Source organism: Stegostoma tigrinum, chromosome 11 (genome assembly GCF_030684315.1).
Source record: "Stegostoma tigrinum isolate sSteTig4 chromosome 11, sSteTig4.hap1, whole genome shotgun sequence".
NCBI classification, from domain to species: domain Eukaryota; kingdom Metazoa; phylum Chordata; class Chondrichthyes; order Orectolobiformes; family Stegostomatidae; genus Stegostoma; species Stegostoma tigrinum.
Window position 1 is genome coordinate 52,482,299 of NC_081364.1, and position 23,045 is coordinate 52,505,343.

Below are 23,045 nucleotides of genomic sequence, written 5' to 3' on the forward strand. Positions count from 1 at the left end.
GGCGGAATAAGTGTGTCTTTACTGGACTCGAAAGGTGAACTCCGCTTTCTTCCCCACCCCCGGGAGGATAGGGATGACTGTTCATGAGGAAACGGGAATAGACAGTTAGTGTGGAATGTAGCAAATATGAAAACCGACTTTTTCCTCGCTACAATCAGCTCTGAAAAAGGATAATCGGATCCAGAACGTTAAGTCTGCTTTCTCTCCACAGATCAGTTTACTCGTCTACCGTGCGGCTCCCACTTCCCTTTATAAAGATTGCAATAATCTTGAACTCTTACAATTGCAGCTGCAAAGGTGGTTCTCGCTTCTACCTTCTCACTTAGAATACCAGTCTTGTTTACTGTCACACCCTGCTGTCTGTGACCACTGATCAAATCAGATAACTCTAATCTAAGGGATGTGAGTGACTCATGGACTAATGTGTTCAAATAACTTACCCACTTCCAGAAGCATTTCAGTGTCTACAGGTCAACCTGTAGCTCAAGGATGCTAAGTTGAATTTCTTGGAGCACACGCACTTAATTCCTATATGCTTCTCCCAGATCATGCTGGCATCCAGGAGATTCCACAGTCACAACACATTGCTTTTCATGGTTATCTTTTTTATGTGCATATGCATTTATTTAACACCTTACAATGACTAATAATTCATGCATTTTGAGAGATAATCAGCAAAGTATTCACCAACCAGTCATTTATTTGTTATGCTATGATATTGATTTTCTTCACAACAGTTCGGAGACTACCATGCTGAATCTTAATATAGGAAGCTATGAAGATATGAGGCATGAGGCCTTGTTAGATTGGGGAGAGTTAGTTAAAGGGATGACAGTGGATAGGCAATGGCAAATGTTCAAAGAGCGCATGGGAGAATTAGAACAACCATTTATTCCAGTCTGACACAAAAGCAAAATGGGTAAGAGGGCCAAACCATGGCTTACAAGGAAAATTAAGGATATTGTCACATCCAAGGAAGAAGCATACAGATTGCCCAAGAGGATTGGGAGCAGTTTAGAATTCAGCAAAGAAGAACCGAGGGATTGATTCAGAAAGGGAAAATACAGTATTAAGTAAGCTTGCAGGGAACATAAAAGACTGACATGAGGAGTTTCTATAGGTACGTAAAGAGGAGGAAATTGGTGAAGATAAATGTAGGTCCCCTACATACAGAAATGGGGAGTGTATAATTGGGAACAAAGAAATGACTGAGCAAAAGAAGACACAAATAAGATACCAGAAATGTTAGAGAATGCAAGGTTTCATGAGATGGAAAAATTGAGAGAGATCAATATGAGAGAAATTGTTTTTATTCATCCATGGGATGAGGGTGTTGCTGGCTAGGCAGCATTTATTACCCATCCTGAATTGCCCGGAGGGCAGTTAAGTGTCAGCCACATTACTGTGGGTCTGGAGTCACACGTATGCCATACAAGGTAAGGATGGCAATTTCCTTCCCTAAAGGACATTAGTGAACCAGATGGGTTTTTCCCCAACAATGGATTTGTGGTCATCATTTGACTCTTAATTCCAGGTATTTATTGAATTCAAATTCCATCATTACCACAGTAGGATTTGAACCCAAGTCTCCAGAGCATTATCTGTGTCTCTGGATTAACAGTCCAGCAGTAATACCACTAGACTATCACCTCCCCATGTGATGCTGGGAAAATTGATGGGATTGAAGGCGGATAAATCCGTAGGGATAATCTACATCCCAGAGTACTTAAAGAAATGACTCTAGAAAGAGTGGATGCATTGGTGGTCATCTTCCAGGATTCTATAGACTCTGGCACAGTCAGTGCAGATCGGAGGGTAGCTAATGTCACTTCAATATTCAAAAAGGGAGGTAGAGAGAAGACAGGGAACCATAAATCAGTAAGCCTAACATCGATAGTGTGGAAAATTCTCAAATCCATTATCAAGGTCTTTATAGCAGAGCAGTTAGAAAGCAGTGACAGGATCAGACAGAGTCAGCATGGATTTATGAAGGGAAAATCATGCTTAACAAATCTGTTGGAATTCTATGAAGATGTAACTATTAGAGTTGACAAGGGAGAGCCAGTCATGGTTTATTTGGACTTTCAGAAAGCGTGTGACAAAGTCACGCATCATTGTGCAAAATTAAAGCACATGAGATTGGGGGAAGTGTATTGAGATGGAGAGAAAACTGTTTGGCAGAAAGGAAATAAAGAGTAGGCATTTTGGGATCATGTTCAAATAATGACCAAAATCGATGTATTAAGAAAATAGCCTCTTTATTCAGTATGTGCAGTAGCAATGTTCAAAGGCAGCAATGGCATCCGAAGTTCAGTTTTTACAGTAGTCTCTTTATACACAATTCTGACATATATTAAAATTCTAGTACTATTGTGTTACATAATTGTATCTATTGCATGCAAACGTTTGCATGACATCTGTCCTGGGGAAGCAGAAGAAGGTTTAAGCATTTGCTAAATGCTGTTCCTCTTGGTGGGATTACAGTGTCTGTCTGGTCCGCTTGCATAATTAGTGTTAGTCCTTTTATCTTTTAAGTTAATAAATGTTAGTAAAAATAGTAGACTGAAATAATCTAAATAATTTAATAATTATATGTGTTCTTAATGATATAGAGGATATTAGACTGATTACTGCAGTGGGATCATGAGATTTTATTTACTATTATCTTTACTCATTCATTCATGCAGTTTCACAGAAGCGTTGCTTCAATAGTAACTTTCTTAAAGTGGGGATAGTGACCCTATTTAGTATGTATTTAACAGGTGCATGCTAGTGGAGGAAACCTGTTTGATATTCTGCGACTTATTCAACTCCGAAGAGACGGTTGCTGAGGGGCTGATTAAAATTATAACCTTTTCATAGTTTCGGGTGAGTCATGGAGACACAATGGTGGGAATGGCATTGTTCTGAATAGGTTACAATGTTAACACTAAATAAAAACCAGAAGAACAGTGGCTGCTGTAAATCAGGAACCAAAACAAAGTTGCTGGAAAAGCCCAGCAGGTCTGACCGCATCTGTTAAGAGAAAAGTAGAGTTAGCATTTCGGGTCTGGTGACTCTTCCTCATAACGTTAACTCTGTTTTTTTCCTTCATAGATGCTGCCAGACCTGCTGGGCTTTTCCAGTACCTTTGATTTGTACAATATTAACATTTATTTATGGGTAGCCTTTGATGTAGAAACAGGCCTAAACACTGCTTGCCGCATAGGGCTGATAAGGATTGAAGGTGTAAGGAAGCAGAAATGGGTTGGAAGGGATGTTTTAATTTAGTCCATCTCGTAATAGTGAAATGTACTACAAAGGCACGGTTTCATGAATGAATGAATGAAATGTGGTATAGTCAACATAATGTGCTGGTGAATTTGTAAAAGTGTTATGAGTGAAAATGCAGTATTAGTAAATATACAACGCTTGCGAGTGGGTTGATAAAGAGACCTCTAATACAATATCGCACAAAATTAATGGGTCCTTTTCAAATTGGCGGGCAGTAACTAGTGGGTGCCACAGGGATCAGTGCTGGGACCCCCAGCTATTCACAAAATATTAATGATTTGGAAGAGGGAACAAAATGCTACATCTCAACGTTTGCAGATGATACCAAGTTGGGTAGGAGGGTGAACTGTGTCAGGGATGCAAAGATCCTTCAGCATTATCTTGACATGTTATGTGAGTGGGCAAATCAATGGCAGCAGATGCAGTATAATTTGGGTAAATGTGAGGTTATTCACTTTGGAAGCAAAAACAAGAAGGCAGATTACTCCCTGAACGCCTGTAAATTGGGAGAGGGGTGTGTGCACCTAGAGCATGGAGGTGCAGCTGGCGATAAAGAAAGCAAATGACATGTTGGCCTTCATTGCGAGAGGTTTTGAGTACAGGATCAGGGATGTGTTGTTCCAGTTGTACGGGGCCTTGGTGAGGTCACACCTCTCAAATTGTGTACAGTTTTGGTCTCCTCTTCTGAGGAAGGATGCTCTTACTCTCAAGGGGGTATGGTGAAGGTTTAGCAGGCTGATCCCAGGGATGGCGGGTCTTGACATATGAGGAGAGATTGACTATATTAGGATTGTTTTCGCCAGAGTTTAGACAAATGAGGGGGGATCTCATAGAGACTTATAAAATTCTAACAGGATTAGACAGATTAGAGTAGATGCAGGGAGGATGTTCTCGATGGTAGTTATGTCCAAAGCCATGTGTCACAGTCTGAGGTTTCGAGGTAGACCATTTAGGACAGAGATGAAGAGACATTTCTTCACCTAAAGACTAGTGAGCCTGTGGAATTTATTACCCTAGGAAGCAGTTGATGCCAAAACATTGAATGTATTCAAGAGGCAGCTGGATTTAACGCTTGACGTGAATGGGATTTAAGATTATGGTGAGAAAGCAGGATTAGGCTATTGAGTTGGATGATCAGCCATGAGCATAATGAATGTCAGAGCAGGTTCAAAGGGCTGAATGACCTCATTCTCTCCTATCTTCTATGTTTCTACGTCAATGACTTCAGGTTCTCTTGCAAGTTTAAATAATGAAACTGCTGATAGTCACTTGTTGGGTTAAACCGTGAATTCCTGTTTCTTTTCTTCTGCTGTTTTAAACTGTGAAATTTGACCTTTTTCTCTGAGTTAAACTGTAAAATTGTTGTGTCTCCATTGGCAACAACTTTCAGAACATACCAGATATATTAGGATGCTCACTATAGCTCTTTCAAAACAATGCACATCAGATGATCCTTCAAAGACATAATTATGTGTATGTTTAAAGAAATTGTAAAATACAGGAGGTATATGGAAGTGTGTGGGTGATACTGAGTAAAGGTGAGCAACATGCTTCCCAAATAGATGGAGGAAATAGTACAGCATGTGAATTGGGTTAATCTGGTGTGCCCCCAGGTTTGTCTTCAGATCCTTTCTGAAGAAGGGTCTAGACCCAGAAGTTGCTGTCAGCAATTCCATGAAAATGCTCTATCATGAATGACCTCAATGCACAGTTCAGCTGCATATAGCTAACTGCAGAATTCCTAACATGAAGTCATTGACATTGAAACATAGAAGATAGAGCAGGAGGAGGCCATTCAGCCCTTTAAACCTGTTCCACCATTCATCATGATCATGGCTGATCGTCCAACTCAATAACCTAATCCTGCTTTCTCCCAATAACCATCAATCCCATTCATCCCAAGTGCTAGATCTAACCGCCTCTTGAATACATTCAATGTTTTCGCATCAACTACTTCCTGTTCACCCTCCTTTCCCAGATCGATGCTCCTCCAGACTCTGCAAACTGCATTCCAGTGCTTATTCATAAGAGTATCTCTGTTTCTTTTGCATGTAACCTCACCAACCAATCTCGTTCCTGGGTTTTTCTCTGAGCTCCAAGCTTGCTCAGTTGCATTAAGCAAATACAGCTTGTGAGCTTTTCACCATCCACTCTCAGCTGCCCTTGAGTATTAATACTTGCATGCTCTTTCTAAAACCCTTACAGCTTCTCCCAAAACATAGCCTTCTTTTCCGGATCCCCAGGACTACTTCTGGGTGCTGACTTAGCTGCCTATTAATTCCCAGGACTTCTTCCTGAGTTCTAACAGCACAAAGCCATCTATTGCGGTTAATCCTCACTGAATTCCCTCGACAGAACCTGCACAGTTCAGCTGCATTAGGCTAACTGTAGAATTCCTAATGTGAACTCTACAAATCTCTCCCCCTTCATATACTCACTGACTTCCAGTCACTTTTGAACTCCTCTTCTATGACCTCTGAACTTAGTGACCTATTAAAACCTTTCTAGAAAGCATCTTTCCTATTACCGGTCAGAATTGAATGATGCTAGCATTTAGAAAGTCAAATGTAGCACTCTCGGAACTGAATCTATCCTCACAGAATGCTGGAAGTGGATTTAATTGTAAGATTATGAATAAAATGCAAAGATTTCTAAAATAGTTAATACAATTCAATGGTTCATATCTCCACTTTACCTTAATTCCATTTGTGTTCCAATCTATATTTTAAATGAAGTATAATAATCAATGGGTTTTGCTTACTGGATTTGCTGTGAGAATTTTTCAGAGAAATTGGCTGCTTATCTGTGCTTGATGAGATCACCATGGCACCAGAATTAGAGGAATGTCAGGAAAGATGAAATCCACATTACAGTGGTCGCTCTGTGAGAGCAACTTGGTTTGTCCCAGTACTATAACATAATAAAATGTGTGGCTGGATGAACACAGCAGGCCAAGGAGCATCTCAGGAGCACAAAAGCTGACGTTTCGGGCCTAGACCCTTCATCATTTTATTATCTGGGATTCTCCAGCATCTGCAGTTCCCATTATCACTTGTCCCACTACTATGTGTTTTCCATATAGCCCTGCAAATCTTTTCTGTTTGGATAATTATGTAAATTCCTTCTTGAAAGGTACAGTTGAATCTGTGTCCATCACAGTTATCGGGCAATGTGCCTTAAATCCTAAACATTGTGTAAAAAGAGATTTTCATCACTTTACCTCTGGTTCCTTTGTAAATCAATCATTTTAAATCTCGTCCTTTTGTTCTCAAACCTTCCACCGTAGGAACCGTTTCTTCTTATCTACTCCATTCATATTCTTCATGATTTTGACCTGTCAAATCTCCAATCAACTTTCTCTTTTCTAAGAATAACCACACTTCTCCAGTCCATCCTTGTAAGTGAATTCATCATTCCCATAACCATTTCACAAATCGTTTCTATGCCCTCTTCAATGCCTTTGCATCATTTCTCAATTCCATCGATCAGAACTGGTTAACTCTGGTTAATAAAACTCTATATTTCTCTTCATAGTTGCTGACTGACCTGTTGAATATTTACAATGTTTTCTGTTTTAATTAGATACCTTAAAGCTGTTTATAAAATCATGAGGGGCACAGTTCAAGTGAATAACCAAAGTCTTTTTCCGAGGTTAGGTCATCCAAAACCAGGACATAGGTTTAAGGTGGGAGGGGAAATATTTAATGGGGTAACTTTTTCACACAGAGGGTAGTGTATGTATGGAGAGATCTGCCAGAGGAGGTGGTGGAGGCTGGTATAATTACAATATTTTAAGGGCATCTGGATGGGTATATGAATAGGAAGGGTCTAGCTGGCAAATGAGACTAGGTCCAATTGGGATGTCTGATCAGCATGGACGAGTTGGACTGAAGGCTCTATTTCTATGCTGCATGACTGTGAATGTCATTGTCCCTTTAGATCATGATGTGGAATTAGTTTGAGTGGAAATAAGGACTAGCAAGGGAAAGAAGTCACAGATGGACATCAATTGTAGGACCCTATAGAGCTGCATCTCTGTAGGAAAGAGTGGAAATTTGGAAATAATGGAATAATAGAATAATAATAATAATAATATGGAATAATAAGAAGGGAATCATGGGTGACTTTAAGCTGCATATTGACTGTACAAATCTAATGGTCAAGGGTAACATGGAAGACAAATTTATAGAGTGCATCTGGAATTGTTTCTTAGAGCAGTACATTGCACAACCTACCCTTAATTTAGGTCTAGTAATGACGTAGAATTAATAAGAGATCTTGTAGTTAAGGATCCTTTGGAACTTAACAATCACAAAATAGTCAAATTTCAAATTCAGTTTGCGGATAGCAACTCAGGACTCAAACTAGTGTCCTCAACTTAAATAACAGCAATTACAGAGATATGAAGAACGTGTTGTCTAAAGCATACTGGGAAGATAGACAAAGAGGAATTTCAAAGGATGAGTAGTGGCAGATATTTAAATAGATATTTCTAACTCTCAGTAAAAACTTATTCTGATCAAAAAGAAGGACTTGATGGGAAGGATGAACTACTAGTGGTTAACAAAAGCAGTCAAGGTAGATGTACTAAGCAATGGAAATTCATGGATGGCCAGTGAGTTGGGAATTTTTTTTTAGGATAAGGAGCAGATGACTAAAAGTCTAAAAAGGGAGAAATTTCATTATGAAAGTAAATTGGCAAGAAATATAAAAAACAAACAGCAAGCTATGCAAAAAGTTAATAGCTTAAAAGCAAGTGTGGGACTCTTGGTGAATGCAACTGGGGCATTAAATACAGGGTAAAGGGAAATGTTATATCATTTAAACCTATATTTTATGTTGATCTTCACAGTGAAGGACACTGTAAACGTCCCATCGTAAACTCCAAGAAAGCTCCACCAGATTTGTATATCTCTAAAATGACATCTATGTGAAGTAAGATTGAAAGCAAGAAATTACAGGCCAGTTAGCCAAACATCCGTTGCAGGGAAAATGCTGGAGTTTATTATTAAGGAAGAAACAGCAGAACATTTAGAAAAGCTGAACACAATCAAACTGAGTCAACAAGATTTGTGAAAGAGAAATCATGTTTAACAAATTAACAAAGTTGTTTGAGGATATAATGAGCAGAGTTGAATAAGGGGAATCAGGTAAATGATTTTTCAGAAGGCATTCAGTAAGGTTATTGCCCCTAAGAAAGAAACTCACAGTATTGGGGGTATTTGCACAGATTGCGGGATTAACTAACACACTGACGACAGAAAGTCAGAATTAATGGGTTTTTTTCCAGGTTGGAATGATGGAACTAGTGGAGTGCCACAAGGATCAGTCCTAGGGCTTCAGTTACTAACTATCCAATTTATTATCCTCCCATGACTTGGTGGAGGGCACAGAGTATAATGTGTCCAAATTCGCAATAATGCTAAAAATAGGTGAGGGGCATGTTGTGGTGAAGACATAAGGAATATCCAAGGGGATATAGACAAGATGAATGACAAAAAATTGGCAGATGGATTTTAATGTAGTAACGTGTGAGGTGTGTCACTGGTAGGAAGAATCAAAGGGCAGACTATTAATTAAGTTGAGGGGAACTCTAAGAAAGTGCAGCATAGAGCGATCTGGTGTTTTTGTGCAGAAAACACAACTGGTTAGCATGCACTTGCAATAGGTAATGAAGATGATAAATTGAATGCTGGCCTTTACTACTAGGAGGATGAAGTTTAAAAATACAGAAGACTTATTATAACTGTACATGGTGAAGCCATTCCTGGAGAAAAGTGTACAGATTTTGTCCCCACTTTTCAGAAAGGATATATTGGTAGTGGTGGCAGTTCAAAAGAGATTTACTAGACTGATTCTTAGGATTAAAGAATTGACTTTTTGAGAATGGCTAAACAAGATAGACGTTTATTCATTATAGCTTAGAAGATTGAGGGGTGATCTTATTTAAATGTATAAGATTCTGAGATGGATTGACAGATTTCAAGATGTTTCTACCAACGGGAGAATCTTTTACTAGGAGTCATTATTACAGAATATTTGCAATGGTCCAGGTTTCTGGCATGACCTATGAATCTAAAGAGGATTGGAAAATTATGACAAGTGCCTCTGTAATTTCCTCCGTATCCTAGGACACACCTGATCTGGTCTGCTGATGTGTCAAATTTAAATATAGCCAATAAAAACCAAAAGAACTGCAGATGCTGTAAATCAGGAACAAAAACAAAGTTGCTGGAAAAGCTCTGCGGGTCTGGCAGCATCTGTGAAGGAAAAAACAGAGTTAACGTTTCGAGTCCGGTGACCCTTCTTCAGAACTGAGGAAGTTCTCAGGAAAGGTCACCGGACCCAAAATGTTAACTCTTTTTTTCCTTCACAGATGCTGCCAGATCTGCTGAGCTTTTCCAATGACTTTGTTTTTGTTGTTGTTAAATATTGCCAACATTTCTAATACATTTTCATTATCAATTATTAGCATACTTCCTCTTTCACTATATCTTTGACAGGATCTCTCTGACAGATACTCTGTGCTTCCTTGTGTAAATTATCTTTTGCTCCCTAACCGTTCCTACAACTTATTTGGTCGTCTGTTTGCTGTTTATGTGCCAACTGCAAACTTTTTGATTGTACTTGTGCTTATATTTATTCTGGTACTTAAGGAGAAATAATTACACAAAAATGCTATTAAGATTTTCAGTTACTTTACATACTTAAGATGATTGCTGAAAAGGTGCAAAGGCTAAATACCTTATTGGATATTGGATGCTTTATATTAGGGGCTTTTACAGGTAAAGTAAGTTACATTAATATTAACACTCATGTCCATTGAAAAGAACGAGAATATGAGTTGGTGTTTGAGAGAAACTCTGAAGGATAGGTCCATGCTAACATACTTGGATAGTTTGAGAAGTCACATAGATATGATGTACTGAGAAAAAAAACAATAAAGACAACAGGATCTAAAGATACTTAGGATGTAATGAAAAAATGTGTGCAAGGAGTGAATTCATTACAGGAAGCAAAACATTGGTCAGGAGATTTTTTTATTTTTGTCTACGACATGCGTATTTAAGATTATGCCTGTACATTAATCTTTACTGGATGTAATCAAAATGGAAGAGGTTAAAAAAAGTTTATTTTCATCCCTCTTTACAATGAAATTCTTGTACTCTAAAGTACAGCAATATTTATTCATGTGCTTAAATAATACAGGAAAACTAAAATACTTGCTAGCAACTGCAACATTTATTGAATTATTAGGCCAAATATCATTTTTTCAAATAAATCACAAACATGAATCCTGACCTTGTGAAAAATAACCAATTATTTCCCCATAAGATTATTCCAGTAAGCAAGCTGACTTTCTTCCGATAGTCTATTGTATCGTTTTTCTAGTTATACCTTTGCCTTATTCACAAATCTACAATAAACAGGATAGTTAATAGTGCTTTATAGGACAGATAGGTTCTTCACTTGTGCAGCCCATCATCATTTATTTATCCAACATCATTTTAATATTTACAACCAATAAAGTTTTGAAAGTAAAGGATATTAATCATTTTATTAAATTTTGCACTTATGCTAAGAAAATTAAACAATAAATAAACACAAAAACTGAAACATGCACTCAATGTATAATTGGGGATACAACATAGCAAATAAGGATAAACAAAACAAACTTTGAAAATACAAACCTCTCTCAATTCACCCAAAGAGATATCAGCTACAGTAGTGACCCCACAGGATGCAATCTTTTCCATAAGTATATTCTCATAGACTGTAAGTGAAACCACTCATTGTATCACATTTGAAAGCAATATGCTTTTGCAAAGTTTTATTTCTGATCAGTTAAACTAAGCCCACCTTAATTCATTACAGTTAGACCCTTTAACAGTGACAGAAAGGAAGGAAGAAACTATTCTTTCTGACAGTTCTGTTTTCATTCTTTGGTTCCAGAGATGAAAAGATATTATGAATCCAATCCTAGAAAACAATGCTAATATTAACATATTTCCAAAATTTTCAGTGAAAGATAGTTTTCATTGGAAAACTGTTTACTTGGACCTTAAAATGTTCACGAACAAAAGCATTTCAATCTCAATCATATATATCAGTGTCTCCAGTAAACTATTATCTTTCCATTTGACCCAGAACATCCTCAGACCTATTGACCTTTCCAGAGGGTTCACTACCATGAACTGAATCCCTTTCAACATGAGTTGCTGAAGTGGATCACAATGAGGACTGTTCTTTTAACCTCTTTTTGCAGGTGCAATATTCACAGTCATAATCCAAGAGTTAGTGCAATTTGCCAAATAATTGTAGACATACTCAGCTGATGCACTGTTCACTTCTCAATACTCATGGGATTCCTGCACTTGATGACTAGAACAATTAAACTTATTTCTACAACTTAAATAGGATTGTCTATCATGGGAATTTGATGCATCACAAATATTTTAAGTATAGTTATGAAACAGCAATAGAATTCACAGAATTCATAAGTCATTGATAGAATAAAGAAATGATAACCAGGATACCTTACCCAACACTGAGAACAGCTTTAGCCTATTTGTTTAATGATCTACGGTCATCTCAGTTGAGCCAAATAACAGAGGATGAGGAAAAATCTAAACAATGAACTAAAGCAGATTTGTGGATAAAGCAGCATCTTACTTCTTAGTAATATTCTTGATGTAAACATTTACTTGTAAGATCAAAATTACTACGAACGTCTCCTTTTTCTGAAGACTTAGCCTATGCGAACATTTTATTGTTTGATTCACTGACTTCATGAAATCTCTTTGCCCAGTGCTGGTTTATTTATTAAATAGTAAACTGAACCAATGTGTTAAACCACAAATCAATGTTTCAAAGTTTATATAACATCTTACTTATTTCCCAGTTTATCATATCTGTTAAAGCAGATATGATGCAAAATTATGGTCACAATGTTTATTACTGTAGTGATGTTTAGCAATTGTTCAGAAGAAATTTTATTATACATTGTTACAAACAAATAGCCACACAAATGCAAATTCCTATCAAAACTACGATAAAATATCTACTGAACGGTATTGATAGCAACTGTACCTTCCCTACAACATCATTGTTGAAAAAGTTAAGACTAACCACAAAAACTTTGTAATCACCTTCTACAGATTTAAATAACTGAGCAATCAAAAATAACTTCTAAAATATAAATTACATATTTAATAAATTATGCTAATGATTTATGAATTTTATGAAACTGACCCTGAACTGAAAAATGGGAAAGTACTGCATTGCTACTTGCATCAAATGGTGAAACATAGACTGCCAAAATGAAGATCATACTAGTGTAGGAAATCTGGCAAAGAGCATTTTCCTGTGATTTATGTTCCTTTTCATACACTGCATGCTTTTAGTTTCTGGCAATATTCTGTGTCTTTCAAAATTGTGTTTATGTAATTTGAAAGCACTACCAAACGTTTTTAACTAACACTCTTAATAGACAAAATTGGGGCATCAGCATTCAATCAAGTCATTTTGCTTCCTGGGAAATGATTATAGCATCACATTTTATTTTCAATCCAAAGCAATACAGCTTTCATTTATAAATGTTAGGCTAATTTCTTATTGCTTTCTGGTCTTGTGTTTTGTAGGGAAGTTGAAAATTCCAGGATAATTTTAGCACTCTTACGGGGCCGCTCCATCACCACAGAATGACCACAGTTTTCCAAGAGATCCACTCTACAACCTGGAATATTATCAGCAAGGACTCCAGCTCCTGAAACATCCAGTACCTAGAGACAGGAAGGACATAGAACAGGAATCTTTAGATCCCAGTGGGAGAACCATACAGCAAAAGAACCAAATTTATTGAATGACCCTGATGAAGAAATTACCAGCAGCATTCTACTTTTTGTACTTAATAGGGAAATTATTCCTTAAATAAAGAAGTAAACTTCACTTCTTCACACTTATTCTTCACACAAGAATTCTCTGTGATACACTCACCTAAATTTGATTTCTCTTTATGCCTGCATCTGACCCTTCAAACTCCAGTCCTCCACTGGTAGCCCTCCTTTGTGTTTGTCAGCCACACATCTGCTTCCTTAACCTACTACTTGTTTGTCCTGTTTTCTGGATAAGTGGCACATGGACCACTATTTATTATAATCCAAGAAAAATACATTTGAGCCTTTTAAATCTAATGCAAACTCTTCCGTTCTTGTTCAAACACTCTTCAAAAAGATACAGATTCGACAAACCTTTTAAATAAGTTACTATTTTTCCTGACTGTACTGCTCTTTGGTCAATAACTCACTATATTAGATGAATTTAAATCAAAGTTATGAATAGCAATAGATCTGATTCTTAAACATTTACATAAAAATTGAAATCCTACATCTGTAATTATGATTTTACTTTCAAATATATGATGGACTAATGACTCTTAATTGATCCTGTCACCTACATTGCCTTGGATCATAATGATAGTATGAGCACTTGGCAGTAAATCGGAGGAATGTAGGTCTATAAAGAAGTCTATCCTGCCGGAATCATTTTATTCAGGAGAGTAGGAGATAAAAATTGGAGATAAATAATGATTTATCTATTAATTATGGCATAGTTGAGTTCAAAATAATGTTCATCATCATGACATTGTCTGAAAATGGTATTTTGAAATGATCTCACCTCTGGATTCATAAAGCTAACTTTAGACCCATTGCTATGTACAAATACATAATCTAGAATATTTAATTGCAGTACTGAGCAAGGCTGCTCTTTAAGATGGATGTAAAAGGTCACTGGTGTTATCTGAAGAAGAAGAGGAGAATTCTCCTAATATTCTAGCCAAAATTTATTTCCCAGTCAAACAGGTTGGCTCGCTTTCTGTCCCATTGCAGTTTCTGAAACCTTGCTGTGCATAAATTGGTAGTCATGCTTCCCTTTCAAACATACCACAGTTGTGAAAAATACTGCTTAAAAGTAAAAAAGGAAAATAGTGTCAATAATTTTTGCATTAAGATTCAAGTTATAAATACAAATATCTGAACAGTGAGTTTCAGCATGTTATTAGTCCAGTAATAGAACTGCAAAATAATCTGAACATATTTACCTGGTCCTGCTTTCCCCAAATGACCTGAGTTGGAGCTCTAATGAATTTCATGTTTTCTTGCAAAGTGTGTCTTGAGTTTTCTCCAACTATTTCCAGAAACACTGTCAATTGTCACAGGAGATAGAATTGGGGAAAAAAATCACAAAATTAAAATCTTAACTTTGAGATATTTAAGCTTTGTAATTATAAAGGCTTTTGAAAAAGGTAAACTTTCAAAAGTGTATTGCACTTCTTTCGATGAGGAGGTCAGTTACAAATATTTGGGTGATTGATATGATAGACAAAAGTCCACAATTTGACTGAATAACAGGTTAACAGGACTCTGTTATTTATGCAAATAATATAGCAACTTCTGGCGTAGGGTAGATGGATGGTTAAAAGCAGAAATACAAAGGTGCTGTTTGAGATGCACAGACGTTCTGTTACTTTTGCAAAAACACTATTTCTCAGCCTGACTTACTTTATTAACTGGCATTTATTGAATGGCACAAAATTGCTGTATTGGCATAACAGATGCAAACTAAACTTGCTGCAGAAAGTTAGAATAGCCTAGTTTTGACATGATGTGAAGGAACCATTTTTGCAGCTTCAAGACCAGACTGATTCCTGACAATGGCAGGACTGACCTTTTTTTATTCATTCATGGGATGAGGGCGTTGCTGGTGAGGCAGCATTTATTACCCATCCCTAATTGCCCAGAGGGCAGTTAAGCATCAATCACATTGCTGTGAGTCTGGAATCACATGTAAGACCAGGTAAGGATGACAGTTTCCTTCCCTAAAGGGCATGACTTGAACCGGGTGGGTTTTTCCTGACAATTGACAACGGATTGATGGTCATCATTAGACTCTTGATTCCAGGTTATTATTATTGAATTCAAATTCCACTATCTGCCATGATGAGATTCGAATCTAGATTCCCAGAACATTGTCTGGAACTCTGGATTAACCAGTCCAGTGATAATGCCACTAGGCCACTGCCTCCCCATATGAGCAGTGGTTGATTCAATTAGGATTATATTTGCTGTAGTTCAGAAGAATGAGGAATAGACAGGGTAGATGCAAGAATGATGTTTCTGATGGTGGGGGCATTCAAAAACCAGTGATCAGAACCTAATGATTGAATATAATGTGGGACAATGCAGAAACCTGCCACACAGAAGAACTGGGGGTCCTTGTGCATGAATCACAAAAAATTAGCATGTAGGTTCAGAAGGAAATGGAGAAGGCAAATTGTATTTATTTCTACACTGCCTCCAACCCATAGTTCCTCGATTATTTCGTACTGGTGGAATGTTGTTAGTGTTCTCTACCTCAAAGTATTTAATCAACTCCTTTGTTGTGTTCCAGTTTTTCATCGTTACTGCCTCACCCTCATTCTCTGGTGGCCAATGTTCATTTTGGTTTCTCTCTACCTTATTATCTATTTAAAGGCGTTCCTACTCTCCATTCTTATATAATTTGCCAGTTTTCCCTCATAGCTTACTTTCTCCCTTCTTCCTGAGAAGGGGTTCCAGGTTTGCAAGCCAGTAATAATGACAGAACAGGTAATAGACGTCAAGTAATGATGGTGTACGTGTGGAAGCAGTATTTGGAGGTGATAATGTTCCTATGCAACTGCTGCCCTTGTCTGGAAGTCATGGATTTCAGAGGCTGAGGATATAGAAAAGCCTTCAGTGAAAAGAAAAACAAGCTGAGGGTTATTCTGAGTGGCCAGGTCAATACTGTCCATTTTTATGCTCCTAATAAAATTGAAAGTTACACCTAACAAATAAGAGAAAAAAAGGCTGAATATACTAAGAACAAGGAATAAATTTGAAGCAAAAGAGCGGGAGAAACAAATTCAGCACCATAAAGGTGGTTTATTTATCAGAAACTGAAGCTATTTATGCATTTCTGTACTGTGCTTTCTGTGATTTTTGACATTTCTACAATTATTAATTTATCATTTTTCTAAACTTTTACCATGTCAACACCATGGTCCTGTTTGTCACAAAAGGTATGCATGGAGTATAAGTTAAGTGACATGTCTCAACTAACCTTGCTTTTAAAAAGTAAATTTACCATCATCAGCAACAAGAGTCTGCTCTCCTCATAATGACCACCAGATGGAATAAGTGCACAAACTGCAAGGTATTTACCAAGTTTGACTCCCAGTGTTTGCTGTGCTATTAATCTCAGCTGGGATAGAACTGCAAACATTACAGCTGGTTTTGATAAACCCAGGTTGAACAGAAGAAAATTCGTCACTGTTTTGCTTCTTCTGGATTGCTGACCAATGATGCATGGCAAGTGGATGCAAAGACACAGTTGGAATCCGTCGTGATAACCCACTTAGTTGAATCACAGAACACTACAGCCATAAAGGTTAGTTACTTGAGTGAGGTACATGTAATGTACCATGAAATTTAACATTGGAATGTAATTTTTTTAGTCCATAAATAATTATTTTGTTTAATGTCAGAAAATACAGCACTGAAAAGATTACTTTGACATTTTCCAACTTAATTCCAATCAAAATTTTGCTCTTATTTTAGTTGGAGCTTACAATTTTTAACATTGAACCCAGTTGTCGTTATCTTCATTATATATGTTTGTGAAAAAACCACCAACAACTTAAAGAGAATTATTTGAAAATCAGTAGGATGTTATACTAGTTCACTTCAGTACCAGCACCGTGAGTAGTCAACAACTGCAAATACTTGGAAATTTTACTTTGCAGCAACTTCAAAATGATGTTTTTCTTGATACTGACCCATTGTCTTAACTTAGATATCTTTTTTGTGACAATTTTTACAAGTGCACATTAGACTATTAAGAAGATGCACTAATGGAAAGAAAGGATGTAATAACAGTCAACACAGTTGTGATGATTAGCACATATAATCAGCAGACACTACCATTATGCTCAGCAAAACATATCCAAACATGAGTCACAGGCATGAAACAGACAGGATGTAAGGACATGGTATTAAAGAGAATATTGAAGATCAAAAGGACTAAGCATCTTATTGACCGTGATTAATAATCTTGAGGGGCAGGGTTGTGAAAGTGGTACGCAAGGTAAAAATTTACCAAAGTTAATGTAAACAAAATTACAATTACTGGCCCTAAGGGGTGATAAATGGATCTTTAAAGAAGTAAGTGAGAGCATTGCAGGTGCCTTAATTTATTCTTCCAGAGTACTTTTCATTCAGAAGCCATTTCTATAGATTGTAAAACAGTGCATGCCACTCTGATTTCCAAGAAAATTGATAGAGTGAAATCCACAAATTACAGACCAATTAGTCTCCCATTTGCTGTTGGAAAATGACCAGAAATTCTAGTTAAGGTTGAGTGACTGAACTCAATGAATTTTTTTTATCTGATCAGAGAAATTCTGTATGGATATGTGAAGATGGTAGCATTTTTTCAATCATAGAATCCTACAGTGTCAAAACAGGCCATTTGGCCCAACATGTCCACAGCGACCCTCGAAGATCATCCCACCCAGACCCATCCCCCTACCCCTTCCCTGTAACCCCACATTTCCAATGGCTAATGCACCTAACCTACACACCCCTCAACATTATGGGCAATTTAGTATGGCCAATCCTCCTAGCCTGCACATCTTTGGACTGTGGGGGTAAACTGAAGCACCTGGCAGAAACCCACACAGACACGGAGAGAATGTGCAAACTCCACACAGACAGTCACCCAAGGGTGGAATCAAACCTGGGTCCCTGGTATTGTGAGGTAGCAGTGCTAACTACTGAGCCACCGTGACCACTTGAAGCAGTGGCCAAAATAATGGTCATGGAATTATCTAAGAACATTCATTGTATGGGCCTCCAGAACGCAGTTGGTAATGTCTCTCAAAAGATATGCTGAGCTTAAGTTGAAACTCATGGAATTGAAGGCAAATTATTGGAATTATAGACTGATACACTAATTAACAGATTGTCTGGATTGTCTGGATGGCTGTTGAGTGATGCCAAGACATGGTTCAATTCCTGCACTGGCTGAGGTTACCATGGGGTTACTCCCCTTCTTGGCAAATGGATTTAATATGAGGACACCCACAGAGGAGGCTCAAAATAGCATGGCAGTCTATGCACGTAAACCATTAAACCATCATGAGCGGATGCATTAATAAATCAAAAAGGTTTGTGGAATGTTGGCTTCATATCGAAGGGTACGCGTCATGCTTTGGATATACTAAATCCTTGTTAAGCCACACCTGCGGTATTGGGAGTTTTGGGCACCACACATTAAAAAGGATGTAATAACTTGCTGAGAGTGCAGCATAAATTTAGCACCATGACAGCTGGATGCTCACGGTTAAATCACAAGGGAGAGATCACACAAAGCAACGTCTTATTTCTTGGAATTTTAACAAGGTTAAAGGTTGATTTGATCAAAGTTTTGAATAAATTATGGGAAACAAATAGAAGAGAAAAATCTATTTCCACTAATTGGAAGTCTAGGATCAATAATTAGAGCCAAACCCTCCTGAATGAAAATGGGAAACTTACTGTGGATAGATATGCAATGCTAATTACAATGGGATGCTGATACATGGACCAATACACGAATCTTCACAGTGACATGGAGAAAGATTTATAGGCTTGTTATTACCAAATTCTGTTTTCTAAGCATCACAAGTTCTCCAATGGGTAATGAATGAACTTTTAAACTTGGAGGACAGTTTTCTCCATTAGAATTAATGGAACATCAGTATTTTTGTGTTAACGAAGTGGAGAGCTGGATGAATACAGCAGGCCAAGCAGCGTCAGAGGAGCAGGAAAGCTGACGTTTCGGGTCCAGACCCTTCTTCAGAAAATCCAGAAAGCCCAGAACTGAAACGTCAGCTTTCCTGCTCGGCCTGCTGTGTTCATCCAGCTCTACACCTTGTTATCTCAGATTTTCCAGCATCAGCAGTTCCTACTATCTCTGAGAGTATTTTTATGTTGTTTTGTTCAGCTTCTCCATACAAATAGTTGCATAGAAATTGCTTTATCGAATGAATTGTATGTTAATGAAACCAAAAATTAGACAGAAACAAAAAGCCACATGATGCTGGTCAGGTTTGATGAAGAAGGGTGGAAGAAGACTCATACAAAGCATTGATACTAGTGTGGAAAGTTTGGGCACGTGAGTTTGTTTCTGTACTGTATATTCAATGTAGTTTTTGTAAAAACTCTGATTTTACTTTTGGTTTATATATATACATAAAACATTTTGAATGATATGGTAGTTACTTCATTTACTTTATTTAATTGGGTACGTCTGGTATGTAACGGGACATATTTTGAGTTCTTTCTAATTAAATGTTGAAGTGCAGTGTTGCTGAATGTGCTACCTGTTACAAGCTATAAAAAAAGATATGAAGGCCTTCATGTGAACAATGAGTGCATGATGGTTCTAAACACCAAAACTCAGGGTCAGGGCCAGAGCCCTCCCTCATTCCTTATTAACTTATTATCATATCTCCTCAACAAAACTGTCCAGGACCCCATTTTCTAAACTAATCTTAAGCAGTTGCAGATTTAAATGGATGAATTTAAGGTAAAGAGAGAAACGTATATAAAATAAAATTGCCTTACATTCACGATAAAAGTCATTGTGAGGCAGTCGAACATCCACAAGGCCCTGAAGGATCTAAAAAAGTCAAAGGTTTAATCACATTTTATAGAATATACATTCTATGGTTACATTACATTACAAATGAGGCTTCAATTTATAAACAATTTTACATTTAACTAAGTTAATAAATACATTTTCAAGACCATATAGCCCACTGACCCTGTTCCACCAATCTATAATGATCAGTGTTTCCATTCATGTCGTTTTTCTATCCACTCTCTATAACAATGTTTCTGCAGGGCACAAAATACCTGATCATTGCAAAATTAACCATCTTCAGAGACAGAGCATTCACTATCCTTGAAGAGGAGAGAACTTCATTGATCTCAGACCCTTTGAGAGAAGTAATTTCTCATGTCCATCCTAAATGATTTGTTATTTCTGAAACTGTGTGCCTGTATCTTTGATTCTCCAGCCAGGGAACATAACATTGCAATTTGTGTTCTGTCAAACCCGTTTATAATCTTGAATGTTTCAGTGCGATCATCTCTCATTCTCCCAAATTCCAGGGAATATAATGCAGAATGTTACACTGTAGAGACTCCATAAACTGGTCATTATTTATGTTGGTCATGTGACAGGAATGTATCCCCACCAATCACAGCCCTTTATGATTGGGCTCAGAGGGATAGCTCAGGCAGTTGCAGGCCAACTTGACTGGATTGCGCGTCTGTAAGTTCCAGCAGTGGAGAGGTCTGGTACGTGAACAGTTCTCAAATTCTAAATCCTGGATCTGTTAAGTACAGGGGATCCCATGATGGGGAGGGGGTATATGACCCAATTTGGCATGGGCCTGGCGGGAAATGGAATTTGGTTCTTGATGGAGAGGCCAGGATGACAGGAAGCACCTCAGTTTGATAGATCTGAGAAAAGGGGACTCTTTTTCAGCCAAAGACCCACAGCAGGGTGACCTAATTTGCCTCCCCCCTCCCCCCGGCCTTGAACTCTTTCTACAGCTTCAAAATTGAGGAAAGCAACCTCTAAATAAAATACCGAAATTTCAGGGCAAAATAATTTCAGGGCAAATAAAAATTGCTGATAAGACAGTGTAGGTGAGGTTGAGGTGGGAAGACCATCAAGGAATGTTACAGGATCTCCCATCTCACAAACTTGCCAAGCAAGAGACTGTTACGTTCTGCTCTATATTTCCTCCAGTCTGGAAGAATGAGATCTCAGTGAAACATTCAAGATTATAAAAGGGTTTGACAGGACATATACTGCTATGTTATTCCCCCTGGCTGGGGAATCAGAGACGTGGTTTCAGAATAACAAGTCAATCGTTTAGGACCGAGAGGAAGAGAAATTACATCACCTAAGAGGTGTAGATCATTGAAATTCTCTTCCCCTATAGGAATATGGATGCTCCATTACTGAAAGTATTTAATTTTAAAATTGGCAGCTCTTTAGTGTCTTGTGGAAATAGTATAATGGAGAATGGACAGGAAAACGGTGTTGAAACCGTTATTGTAATGAATGGTGTATAGTCTTCTCCTGCTTCTACTTCTGATGCTGTTACTCCATGTTATGTAGAAAAAACAAATATAAAGTCTCCTAAAAACATCAATGAGCTAAATGATCCATTGACTGATTTTCAATGGGGGAGAAATTTTGATAAGGATACATTCCAGCTTTTCTTCGGACACCGCTGCGGGATTGTTGATATCTATGATATATTCCGACTGCATTTCCACAGTGTTGCATTAGAGTCTTAGCTCAGATTATGTCTTCATGACTGTTCGTGGCATTTGAGCCCATTTATTTCCAACTCTGAAACAAAGTGGGCCACTACTTAATCAAATTGGCAACCGATGTAAAGAAACTCTTCCATTGGGTGTGAAGGATCACAAGCCCGAAATCGCATGGATAGTAACATCCCTCTGGATCCTTCTTCCAGTTTATATGCCTTTGACTCTATCCTTTCTTCCAACCTCAATATCTGTGGCGCATTCACAATGCTCTCTGACCTTCCTTCCCATCTCTGGCCCTGAAATATCCATCCTTAGCAAAGGCCAGAACTTCTCCTCCTTCTGCTCCCACTTCAATAAATACTGTGGCAGCACAAAGCAGAGCTCATTTCTCATCATTTTTACCACTGAACATTTGGACCCTCTAGCCTGCTCTGCCAGTCAAAGAGATCATGGCTAATCTGAAGTCTCATGCAAGAACAGCACTTCATTTTCCACTTAGGTTTCTCACAGCCTTCAGGACTCAACGTCTGCAGGAGCTTGTTAGGCCAGAAGGATTCTCCTGGCATTTTCAACAGGAAATCACATGTGGGGTTGTATCCTCTCTAGATCTTCTGAGAATTGCCAAGATGACCGCAGTTAACTCAACAACTAAGCCTTCACACAGCAATCCAGCAGAAAACTGGTGAAAATGGTACGTGCAGAAGAACTACCGCCATGTGGTAACATCAGCTGGCATGTTCAGGGAAGCTTTTAAACATCTTAGTGTGTAGGTCAGTGAGGTGAGAGGATGGCTGAATGAGTGGAGACAGAGTAACTGGGAGAAGGGATACAGTCTTTACAGAAGCCAAGCCATCAAGACTGTAAGTATTTGGAAGCAGCTGGTATCTTGCCTGAGACCGAACTAAAACCTTAGATCCTGAAAGGGTGGCTCAGTGGTGAGCACTACTACATCAGAGTGCCAGGTTCGATTCCAGCCTCAGGAGACTGTCTTTGTGGAGTTTACTCATTCTCCCTGTGCCAGTGTGGGTTTCCTCTGGGTGCTCCAGTTTCTTCTCACAGTCCAAAGATGTGCAGGTTAGGTGGATTGGCCATGCTAAATTTCCCATAGTGTGTAGGCTAGGTGGGTTAGCCATGGGGAATGCAGGGTTACAGAGTTAGTGTGGAGATGTGGGTCTGGATGGGATGCTCTTTGGAAGGTCAGTGTGGACTCTATAGGCTGAGTGGCCTGCTCCCACACTGTTGGGATTCTATGAAAGCAGATCTGACAACCTGATAGTAAGCATTAACTCTGTATCTCCGTAATGGCGCCACATGACCCAATAAATGCCGAGTGATAAGTATGTTCTGTTTATGTCCCAG

General features: G+C 38.1%; 1 protein-coding gene across 2 annotated transcripts in view; it reads right to left on the minus strand.

Moving 5' to 3' along the window:
- Positions 1 to 10,305: 10,305 nt before the first annotated feature.
- LOC125460131 (monoacylglycerol lipase abhd6-A-like) overlaps positions 10,306 to 23,045 on the minus strand; it is a 74,000-nt gene continuing 61,260 nt past the window's right edge. For both annotated transcript variants that reach the window (XM_048547250.2, XM_059649952.1), the window contains exons 7-9: positions 19,959 to 20,013; positions 14,375 to 14,475; positions 10,306 to 13,055 (exon numbers count right to left, since the gene is read on the minus strand). In XM_048547250.2, the coding sequence (XP_048403207.2) occupies positions 12,873 to 13,055; positions 14,375 to 14,475; positions 19,959 to 20,013 (339 nt within the window). In that variant the 3' untranslated portion in view covers positions 10,306 to 12,872. The remainder of the gene's footprint in view (positions 13,056 to 14,374; positions 14,476 to 19,958; positions 20,014 to 23,045) is intronic.